This window comes from Ahaetulla prasina, chromosome 3 (genome assembly GCF_028640845.1).
Source record: "Ahaetulla prasina isolate Xishuangbanna chromosome 3, ASM2864084v1, whole genome shotgun sequence".
Classification (NCBI taxonomy): Eukaryota; Metazoa; Chordata; class Lepidosauria; order Squamata; family Colubridae; genus Ahaetulla; species Ahaetulla prasina.
Window position 1 is genome coordinate 146,530,682 of NC_080541.1, and position 12,380 is coordinate 146,543,061.

At 39.5% G+C, this 12,380-nt stretch overlaps 1 protein-coding gene across 1 annotated transcript in view; it reads left to right on the plus strand.

Annotated features, from left to right (window-relative positions):
- The window catches only part of PLPPR4 (phospholipid phosphatase related 4), a 47,445-nt gene that overhangs the window by 19,549 nt on the left and 15,516 nt on the right, over window positions 1–12,380 (plus strand). Inside the window, exons 2-3 of the mRNA XM_058176448.1 lie at window positions 7,908–8,093; window positions 11,068–11,197. Of these exons, the coding sequence (XP_058032431.1) occupies window positions 7,908–8,093; window positions 11,068–11,197 (316 nt within the window). The remainder of the gene's footprint in view (window positions 1–7,907; window positions 8,094–11,067; window positions 11,198–12,380) is intronic.

Genomic DNA, 12,380 nt, shown 5'->3' on the forward strand with positions numbered 1-12,380 from the left:
CATCCGTTATGACTCTACCACAGATGTGTTCATCAGATTCTCATTAATAGGCATATATTTTTCACAAGACATGATAAAGCCTGGAGTTCATATTAGATATACTACTGGGTAAACCAGCTGTTTTTGGAAAGCAAAAAAACCAAACACTTTTTTCCTATTTTATTTCTGTTGTTATTGTTGCTGTCAAAGCTCAATGCTTCCCAAACCAAGAAGAGTCAAAGGAAAAAGCTAAGGTAGGCATCAAACAGATGAATACAGAGACTCCAAAAAAAGACCTGGTCAAAAATTGGATGGCCTGTCACTAATTAAGATATAATTCCATTATTTTTCCGTGGGTTTGTTGTTCTAACAGCCATGCCAAAAAGGCATGGATTTTTTTACTGGCACCTTGATTAAGTAAGTAAGTAAGTTGATTTTTCTTTGCCAGTTGGCTGCAGTTTCCGTCCCATCCATACTGGACGTGACTGGAATAGCTAGGCTCACAATAAGCATATTCTTTTGAGCTGTTCCTGGGCTCCAACCCCCAGTCTGTGGACAAGCACCGGGCTGCAACATACCAGAAACCTGGTCTTCCTTAAATTGATGTTCTCAAACCAGTCTTCATGTCATAATACAAGTAGTCCTCAACTTATGACCACAATTGAGCCCAAAATTTCTGTTGCTAAGCGAGACATTTGTTAAAAGAATTTTGCCCCACTTTATGATGTTGCCAGAGTTATTAAATGAATCAGTGCAGTTCTTAAACTGGTAATATATATGTTAAGTGAATCTGGCTTCCCCATCGACTTTGCTTGTCACAAGGTCACAAAAGTTGATCACACGACCCCAGGATACAGCAACTGTCATAAATAGGAACCAGTTGCCAATGCAAAATGTGCATTTTTATCATGGGATCACAGGGATGCTGCAGTAATCATAAGTGAAAAACAGTCATAAGTCATTTTTTTCAGTGCTGTTATATCTTTGAACGGTCACTAAATGAACTATTGTAAGTCAAGAATTACTTGTACACTCTGGGTTTTGCAATCCCAAGACATCCAGAAGGTATTAGGTTCGGAAAGACTAAAATGTTTGGGATGAGGGTATATTCACAACTAAATCAAATTACTGGGTTTAGTCTACCAAATAATGTTTTTATTTTATTTATTTATTTTATTTATAATTTAATTTCTATACTGCCCTTCTCCCAAAAGGACTCAGGGCGATTTACAGCCATATTTAAAAACACAAAATACAAACAGCAAGTTTAAAACAGAATTAAAAACAAATATTTAATAGGCCGAATCAAACTAAAACGGTCATAGACCGACGTAAAACCCATTTAAAATTGCAATTTAAAATTACGCTTAGGCCAGTCCCGCACGATGAAATAATAAAGTCTTAAGTTCACGTTTGAAGGTCCGGAGGTCAGGGAGTTGGCGCAGCCCTGGAGGCAGCTCATTCCAAAGGGCTGGTGCTGCCACAGAGAAGGCTCTCCCCCTGGAGGCCACCAACCGACATTGTTTGGTTGACGGCACCCTGAGAAGGTTCTTCTTCTCTTTGTGTACTTGAAACATAATTATCTTACTTGTCTTACCTAGTTGTATTAAAAACACCATTAATTATTCATAATTCTTCAGCAAGAATTTGTAACATTATCAGTCCTGTGATATCAGAAAATGGTCCCTGTTGCCTGATATTCTTTCTTTCCCCTAGGGATAATCTCTGTGCTTCTAACCATTGTATCTTATTAAAGATATGAATTTGCAAAGTTCTTTTTTAAAAAAGCTATTTTAAAATTAAAGGTAGTTCAATGGAAATGTTTCTTTCTTTCTACATAAGAATTTCTTCCTGTTTGTTAGATATCGCACAAGGTAGCATTGGATAGGAAGGTGCTGAGCAATATTCTCCCACAATTGCCAAGACAGTGACATTTCCAAAAAGGGAAACAGATACACTGTTCCATGAATGTGAAATTGCCTTTTTGTTCCATGTGTTGTACAGCTAAATTACAGTCTCGAGAGATTTCTCTTTTTGGCATTCCTCTTCCCTCTTTCCCTGCAGCAGGTTACAGGGAAAAGACAAATATTCTAACTAGGCCTGAACTGGTCTCTTATATAGGAATTCTTAAATTTGCCCTCGGGCATGCCCTCGGGCATGTGACATTATCTAACCTGAGCTTCAACTTGCCTTCTCATGGTTTATCGTAATGGTGCTTCACCATTTATATTCAGGAAAAAGGTGGGTGGGTTGATGGATAGATGCATGGATGGATGGATGAATGATAGTTGTGATTTAAGGAAGCTGTTAATGGTACCAATCATTTTAATATGAAGTCACCAAAAAATACATTTTACGCTATTTCGGTTCTGGAAGTTGAATTCTACACATCTGAAAACTCCCAAAGTTGAGAAACAATGCTCTAAAGCAGAGTTGAGGAACAATGGCCTCTTTGTGACTTGTGGACTTCAACTCCCAGAATTCCTGAGCCAGCATGGCTGGTTCAGGAATTCTGGGAGTTAAAGTCCTCAAGTCATAAAAGGACATCATTACCCATCCCTGCTCTGGAACCTTAATGGGATGGGGGAGGAACTTGAGCTTGGTTGGCAGAACATCCCAATTTCAGCTCCCCAAGCTTCTGATAAACACTTTCAGGTAGCAGGACAGGAAAAACTTCATGAAAGGCCCAAAAGAAGATTGTTAGCAGTGGCTAAGAGTAGCAGTTATCGGAATGAAGCCATTTCACGTTCACCTATGATCCTATTCCTTCAAGTATCTGCATGATGTCAGACTTATGTATTTATTCCACTATTTATGACAATAAAATGAACTAGTTCAGGACGTTTTCTCATAACAACACCAAACACTGCCATATGTGATACAACAGCAAGTATGCTAGATAGATTGATTGGTTGAAGGAAGGCATGCAATTAACATGGTGGGGCACCAGAAGCACATACCATTGTAGACTGGCCCAGTGTGTACCAATGAAAACAATTTTTTGGCTTTCAGAATCAGTACCAATCATGGCTGACGTGTTAAACAAAAAGCACAAGATTTGAGCAAAAACATTTTCAACATTAAGTAATTGACACTCTGTATATTTACTAAACTGTATATAAGGTTATCTAGATGAGCTTTACGGGACAGTTGTAATGAAATTTGAATTATAAAAAGTTTTAACAGAGGACCAGTTTGGTGTAATGCTGTTGGCCTAGAACCAAGTGTTGCCCTAGCTTAGCTCCAGTGCACATGCACGCGCCAGGCAGCTGATTTTCGGGCCTTCAGGGCCCACCGGAAGTCTGGAAACAGGCTGTTTCCGGCGTCCAGAGGGCCTCTGGGTGGGTAGGGAAGGCCTCTAGAGCCTGGGGAGGGCGAAAAACAGGCCTACTGGGCCCATTTTGCCATTGCGTGCCAAAAATGGAGGGAGTGCGAGGGGTCGCACACGCAGCACAGGGGAGATGGGGCGCATTGAATTATGGGTGTGGGCATGCATGTGCACGCCCCCCCCCCGCACTCGGCACGCAATGGCAAAAAGGTTAGCCATCACAGGCCTAGAAACTAGGAGAAAATGAGTTCTAGGCCACCATTATCCATGAAGGCTGGTTAGGTGACTTTGGGCCAATCTCTTTCTCCCAGCCCAACCCACCTCACAGAACTATTGTTGCAGGGAGGGGAGGAGGAGGAAGGAATATTACATATGCCTCCTTGAATTATACAAAAGGAAGGATATAATCAAATAAAGGTCAAAATTCATTAGAAAAATTATGTTTGTTCCTATTTTTCTCTTAGCTATGGAAACAAGCAATCTACTATTGCTTGTTTCCATAGCAAAACAATGTGCATCTGCTGTATTTTCCAGTATTCCTTATGATACATTTTGTTATTAGCCATAAGGTTTGGCCTTCAATAACTATTAGGAACATCCCCTAAAATCACTGTATTTTGATTAAATAGTTACCGTATATACTCGAATATAAGCCGATCCGAGTATAAGCCGAGGTCCCCAATTTTACCCCAAAAAACTGGGGTAAACTGGGGACTCGAGTATAAGCCGAGGGAGGGAAATGAGGCAGCTACCGGTCAGGGAAAGCCTCCCTCCCTCAGCCGAGAAGGCTGGCGGCTCCCCCGCCCCGCCCTCTCACTGCACCGGCAGGGCTTCCCCGCGCTAATGCAAAAGCCCGCCAAGTTTGCACCATCCGGTATAATGTGAAAAAAAGAAGAAAAAAAAAACAACTCGAGTATAAGCCGTATATACTCAAGTATAAGCCGAGGGGACGTTTTTCAGCACAAAAAACATGCTGAAAAACTCGGCTTATACTCGAGTATATACGGTAGTCTTTGAGAATTGATACCCATAGTACTTGTTCCAAAAATGTATTAATATGGTATATAATCACCAAAAGTAAGAGATCTGCCATAGGACAATTACATTCCAGTGTTCATCTCAATCCCTAAATCAATGCTTCAAATAAAATCCAATAAGAACACAATTCCTTCCATCACCAACCATCATCAAAACCACAAGGGCTTTGAATGTGGCAGTGCAGATAAAATGTTCTTCAAGTAGAGCTTGATTCCTAGAGTCTTCATAGTAGTTTTCTTGGCAACAGTTTTCTTCCTGTAGTTTTCTTGGCAACAATATGGAAGTGATTTGACATTTCCCTTTAAAAAGAAAAAAAAATTGTTTCCTTATGAGCCCTGACTTAATGTTTTCAATTTCCTTATCAATTTGCCACCAGCCTTAGACTTAGTTGACTTTCATTCAAATAGTAACCAACTTTGACTGTGCTTAGATCTTTTTTCGAGATAAGCCAAGGTGTGTTGAATGTTGTTATACACAGACACAAACTCACACATTTGCATGGGTATATCCATCCATCCACCTTGATAACGGCTAAAGGCTCATTGTATTTTCACCTCTACATCCACTTGGAATTGTTTTTTAAGGACAGAGTCTTACGTAATTTATTTGAAAATATGCCCCATCAAACTTATTTGAGTTATAATTGTGAGTAATCATGAATAAAAGAGGACTGGAATAAAGGTTACAAAACATCCATTTTGATGAACGGCTGTCAGATGTTTTGAATCTCTGGATGAGTGGGCTTTCAAGAAATCCAAAATGAGAATTTTACGAGGACAATGTGCTTATTAGATGTGTCAAAAATTAATTCAAAATGCATGTATTAGAGAAAACTCTATATGCAGATGCCCCCAAAAAATAGCACAGATGTGGCACTTTAGATACATGAATACTTATGCTAATAAAGAATTTCATGTGTGTATGCAGGCATTTGCCTTTCAGCAAGATGAATAGACTTTTGGGAGGGCAGGGATAAACATTAGGATAACTTTAATGCATGTTATTAATTTATCATAACCAGTATCTTAGAATAAATGAATAATATAGATTAGAACTCTCAGTTGGTCTAAACCACAGGTGTTACACTCGCTGTGTCACATTGCCATCACATGACGTATCGTGACATTTTTCCCTTCGCGGGGTGGGTGTGGCCTGCGTGTGACGCATCCAGCCCACGGGTCACCAGTTTAGCACCCCTGGTATGGCTACATGTTTTTGCATGCAAAATGGAATTTGAAAACATTACTCTTATTTTACACTAATTTTGCTGGATTAGTTTATTTTTGGCTTCAAACCCCGATACTAGTCTCAGTCAGTGGTGGATGGATGAATAGATGGATGGAGCTCATCCATGTAGCTCACAAAAACCTGCACCTTTTAATAAACGTTGTCAGTTGGAAAAATTGCTACTAGACTTCTGATGATTATTTGGATGAGATCAAGATATTTCTGGACTCTGGCTGGAGCTCAAAATTTATTCCATTTTAGAGAATTGCTCAGTGTATCTTTGCCATATTAAACGAAGATAAAATAACAATAACCTTACATCGATGCGATCATGATTGCAAAAATCAAATAAATGTGACCATTGCTATCTGCAGTCAGAAGATTTAAAGTTTTTTATTTGTTTTATTTTTAATTTGTGAATTAACTTGTCCAACATTGGTAGAAGGATTTTTTTTTTGGTAGCATGAATGAATGAGTATTCTGGGAACAATTTAAACTTTTTTAATATTCAGAATTTTCCAGTAGGAAGAAAAATGCTGATCTAATTTTTTAATGTTCTGCCTTCCGAAGTATACTGTACAAGATAAGGTGGTAACGTTGCAACATAGCAACTTGTGCCTCAGCAACAAAGATATACATTTGCATAAAATTTGCATTTGCCAATTTATATGCATAGATGTAAATTCAGAGTGACTAAATTTTAAATAGAAATATTTATCTTCCTGAGTGGAAAAGACTCTAAGTAGTTTATGAGTGTACATGGTCTTGATCTGAATAGATGGCTTCAAGGACCCCATTCTTCCACCCTGTGTGTTTATTTAATATTTTAATCAGACTTGGACAAAAACATCTTTATGTAGAGTGCTGCCAAATAGAGAAAAGACACATTACAAGATTCACTAAACTGCAGGATCCAATCTGGGTGAATCACATTCTGGTGGGAGAGAAGTTCCATAAGGATGGGCTCCAGCATGAGTCTGAATCTCGGAAGATTAAACCTCTGGTCCTGGAGACTGATTCAGATTGGATCCTGCAACATTATCCTGGGACATGTATATTTGCCTTCAACCGGATTGCTATAGAGCTTAAGAGCTATGGTAACCACCCACCCGTACTGAATGATAAGTGCAGGAGAACTGCTTATAAATATGCAGTAGCTAACGTTGGTGCTCAGTATAGAGTTTAATCATCGTTTTACTATTCGCATTGTATTATATATTGTGATCTTCGGTTTTGTTGTAGCTCATGTTGCATTTCTCAATTTCTTTAGACAATATGAGCAAACTTAATAAAATGCCAAATTAATAAAATAATGTGACTAGCCCCACTTAAGAATTATGAATTTACATTAATTTAATGAAGTTATGACAGACAATTAAGCTGCACTTAACTCATTTTAATCCACAATAAAGGATTTAAATTTAAAAATGCTTACTTTTTACTGAATCATATCCAGGGTTATCGGTGCAAATAATTTGATACAAAGAAGATTTGAAACAAAAGCTTCCTAGATATTCTGTTCTATACTTGCTCTCTAATATTTTTATTTTGGTCCCAAAGCCCTTTTATTTGTACCCATTGAGCATGTGCGTTCTTTACACAAGAATTTCTCGATGAATTTGCCGAGTCCCCTGTTCCACTTTCCCTCTACAAAGTTTGTTGTTCTTAGGACCATGCTGATTTTTCCTTTTTTAAAAACCATTCACACTATCTCTGCCAGTGTTTTTCATCCTTAGTAGCTTAAACCTGTCCGGAGAGTTTAAAGCAAGCAAGATTGAAAAACATTGGTTTATGATCATGAAGTGGATAATCCATCATGAAGTGGATAATGCCACTGGACCTAAATTGCTGGTGAAAGAGATTTTCTTCTTCTCCTTGGTATCCTGGTGGTACAGTGGTTAGAATGCAGTACTGCAGGCTAATTCTGCCGACTGCCAGCAGTTCTACTCTCACCAGCTCACGGTTGACTTAGGCCTTCCATCCTTACAAAGTCAGTAAAATGAGGACCCAGATTGTTGGGGACAATATGCTGACTCTGTAAACCGCTTAGAGACGACCGTAAAGCACTGTGAAGCGATATATTGGTCTAAATGTTCTTGCTCTTGCTTTACTGTATAGCACATTTAGATTCTTCAGCTCAAGAAGTGACATGAGGAAGGACAGCTAAGGGAAATCCTACTGGGCAACCAAATGTTTTCTTGCATAAGGTTGCACCTACCCTAAAGCCTTCTTAAGGTCTGAGTTCACTATAAATATACACACCTTCAAGATAGACCTTAAATATATACATGTTTGTTTTTTTTTAAAAAAAGTAACTTTCATGTTTCTTTCTTAGCTGCCCATACTGGCTTCTTCTGTTGTCAGTCTCTATTTCCTTGAACTCACGGATGTCTTCAAGCCAGTACATGCTGGATTCAGCTGTTACGATAGAAGTTTGAGTATGCCATACATTGAACCTTCCCAGGAGGCTGTTCCTATCTTGATGTTGCTCAGTTTGGCTTTTGCTGCTCCTGCCATTATGGTGAGTTAGAGAATTTCCCATTTGTCTTGATCGTTTTATGTTTGGCAGGTGCTCAGAAGAATGTCATCCCATTTAGCAGAAGACCAGATCCTCAGATCTGCAATTGCTATCTTCAAGAACTGATCCAATTATTTATTTGCGGAGAGCCCCATGATGAGTTTTGCTCACCTATAGTCAAAAGATCCAGTGGTGACAGATATGGGCGGCTGAGTCTGAAAACTTGCCTGTTAAGGAGTGTTCTCCCCTGGGATAGGAAAGAAACTTGGACGGAGAGCATGTTTTCTTCAATAGCTGGACGGGTAGTCAAACATTATTAGTCCTTTTTAATGTTAGTTCACGTGATCAAGGCTCAACCTTGGCATTCATAACTGGGTTGTATACCAGGTTTTTAGTATATCTCCTTGAAAGAATAATGGATTGGAACATATAGATAAAACAGAAGTATTAGTTGCCAGAATAATTTAGATTAGGTTGTACAATATGCTTCACTGGATCAGTTTAAATGTTTCTCTGCTTATTCACCCATGTCTCACTTGTTTGGTTTCAAACCTGGTTGGTGTTTCTGTGGCTTGGCATATTTATTTATTTATTTATTTTATTATTATTATTATTATTATTATTATTATTATTATTATTATTATTATTATTATTATTATTATTATTATTATTATTATTATTTATCCCATCCTTGTTACTTTATCTTAAAGTGGCAAAAATACCTACCTCACACTCCTTCTTCCTCCTATTTTCCCCACAACAACCTTGTGAGGTGAGCTGGGCTGAGAGAGAGTGACTGGCCTAAAGTCACCAAGCTGGCTTTCATGCCTAAGGCAGAACTAGAACTCACAGTCTCCTGCTTTCTAGGCCAGCTCATCAACCCTAAATCAAACATAAACCTAGCCCATTCAGCTTAGTTTACAGTTCACTGTTACATGCAAAACTGGAAAATTGTTAACCGTATTGTGGAAAGTCATTCATTATCTAAATCCCGATCAATAGCTGCATGGCTTGACTTATGCTTCTTCCAAGGGAGATCTTCATATATAACGATCGAAAGCAATTGAGAATTCTGTAAAAATAAAAATGTTAATTTTCAATCCCACTAGTTGTTCTTGATCAAAGTCCCAGCGCCATAATGGTTGTACTGAGGCCCATTATGTTATTGGAAGCTGATTTGGACAATAGCATTTAACTTACTAAATCCCTTAAGTCCCCCCTTACTATCTACATTATGATGGAATTATACTATCTTCACCGTCCTTATTTTGCTGTGGGGAAAAATAAGGGAAATCCATTAAGGTAAGAGAGAAAGTCGAGCAATAATGTTGAAGTACTGTACTCTCAATTGCACAGATACCAGGAGATCTAGTGCATCAGCAGTTTTCTAAAAATGGCCTCCATAATTTTTAATTAATGCTTTAAAAAGAAACGTTGAAAAGATTCTTTGCATGACTTTTTATCTAAAACACTTGGGGAATACCGTGAGCTCCATTTTCACTTGCAGAGGGTTGCAGGAGGCCATCGCAGCAGGAAATGGAGCTCAGAAGTCTGTTTTTCCTGGCAGAGCACTCAGGTCACCACAGGCGCCCCTTGACACGAGTGACATTGAGCTGGCCATGCCCACCCACCCCAGCCCCTCAGGTCAGACACAACCCTGATGCGGCCGGCCCTCAATGAAATCGAGTTTGACACCCCTGCTCTAGCCATTCTGGAAACATCTTCATTAGCAAAAAGCCTCCTCCAGCCATCTAATCAACTTCTGATCTGAGCTGTGGATAATCTTAACTTTGAGATCTCAAAGTTGCTCTCTGCAAGAAGAAGTAGTAGTTGCTTCATTAGCTACTCCCAAAATTGTGGGCGCCTCTGCCAATATCATGCTCAATGGGACAAAATTGCCAAAAACCAGTCAAATCTGTGTAGCCGCTCAAAGGTGATAGAAGTGAATGGAAATGAAGCCGAAAATACTGCTGTAGATTGCTGCTAAAAATGTCTTAAAGACAGTCAGAGCTAACGTTGAAAATTGCCAACCCAGGGAAGTGTTTTCATGAGTCAGTAAAGCTAATACAAAGTGAAACAGGTAATTTCAGCCCAGCCTTGACCTCTGTGATGAGAACTGACCTCTCAAAACAGTAGCAGGTATAGTCCAACACACCTAGAAAGCACCAAGCAGGAGAAGGAATATTTTTTATTCTTTTGAAACTAACATATTGTTTCAAGGTGATAGCAGTATATACCCCTTTGTTTGGTTTGTACATATGAACATATTCATTCTCTGCTTTCAATCCAATTCTCCACAAGCAATGTAAGAGAGCTGGAAGAGATCTTAGATCAACCGGTGTTTCAGCCAACAGATCTGATCATTCCTCTTGCAAACAAGATCATGTAAACATGAAGTATATTCCCTGCCCTCCCTGAGAAAATTGAATTAAGAGTCACCTGGGATGTAATAAGATAACTTTATTGCCATTTTTTTTTTACTGTGAGCACACTGGCCCACATTAAAAATGAAATTCTGTTGCCTGCTCTCAAGAGATAGTATATACCTACCCAAACATCTACATAAAACACATATACACATGCTATAGACATACATAAATATATACTGCGGTGGCGCAGTGGTTACAGTGCAGTACTGCAGGCTACTTCTGCTGATCACCGGCTGCCAGCAGTTTGGCAGAATCTCACCAGGCTCAAGGTTTACTCATCCTTCCATCCTTCCGAGGTCAGTAAAATGAGGGCCCAGATTCTTGGGAGCGATATGCCGACTCTGTAAACTATTTAGAGAGGGCTGTAAAAAAGCACTATGAAGCGGAATATAAGTCTAAGTGCTATTGCTATTGCTATATCTGCGAGCATCCATACTTTGGTGAATGAAATTCGCACTACAATAATTACATATAAGTGCTTTGATTTGAACCAGACCCTGCTCGAATCGTTGCCAAGGTTACCTTGCACCCAGCTTTTGTCATTGCAGATTATGGTAGGCGAGAGCATTCTCTACTGCTGCCTTTCCAAACGCCGGAATGGAATTGGAGCCGAGGCCAATATCAACGCAGGCGGCTGCAATTTCAATTCTTTCCTTAGGAGAGCTGTCAGATTTGTTGGTGAGTTTTTCTGATGAGGTTTTGGAGTTGAAGGGGACTGGGATGAAGCTTTACCTTAACTGCATATATGGCTGTCTCGCCTCAATCCGTACGCTTGCTTATCTGAATGAGTTGAAGTACTCACCAAGTGGATTGGCAAAAAAAAAAAAAGGTCATTGGTTCAGAATTATAATAGAAATATATAGAGAATTAACTATAGTGCTACCACATTATCCTCTTCATGGACAGATGGGGAAGAGATGGAGGTAATGACATATTTTATTTTCCTGGGCTCCAAGATCACCACAGATGGGGACTGCAGCCAAGAAATTAAAAGAGGCTTGTTCTTTTAATAGGAAAGCTATGGCAAATCTAGACAACATACTAAAAAGCAGAGACATCACCCTGCCAACAAAAGTACGTATAGTCAAGGCTATGGTTTTCCCAGTTGCAATGTATGGCTATGAAAGTTGGACCATAAGAAAGGCTGAGTGCCAAAGAATTGAGGCCTTTGAACTACAGTATGGTGCTGGAGAAGACTCCTGCGTGTCCCTTGAACTGCAAGGCGATCAAACCGGTCAGTCCTAGAGGAGATCAACCCTGGCTGCTCTTTAGAAGGCCAGATCCTGAAGATGAAACTCAAATACTTTGGCCACCTAATGAGAAGGAAGGACTCACTGGAGAAGAGCCTAATGCTGGGAAAGATTGAGGGCAAAAGAAGAAGGGGACGACAGAGAATAAGGTGCCTAGATGGAGTCACTGAAGCAGTCGGTGTGAGCTTAAATGGACTCCAGAGGATGGTAGAGGACAGGGAGGTCTGGAAGAACGTTGTCCATGGGGTCACGATGGGTTGGACATGACTTTGCAACTAACAACAAAGATGCTAGTTTGCCTCCTTGGATTTATGAGATGTAGCTCTCCAGATGTTGCAAAGCTACAGCTCCCAGCCTTTCCAATAGTGACAAATGCTTGGATTTCTAATTCAGGCCCATGGATTTCTCACTTCTGCCTTATGGGAAAGTGAGGAGATTGGTGCTTACGTGCTCATAGGTAAATGTTCAGAGATACAGTGCATTTCAGCAAGATTACCATTAACTCCAAAAGCCACATAGATAAAGTGTCCATTTTCTGCTTCATGATGCTGTTCTTCTAAAATAACACACCATGTTAATTTCACTGTGGAAACAATTGGAGGAACGTTGTC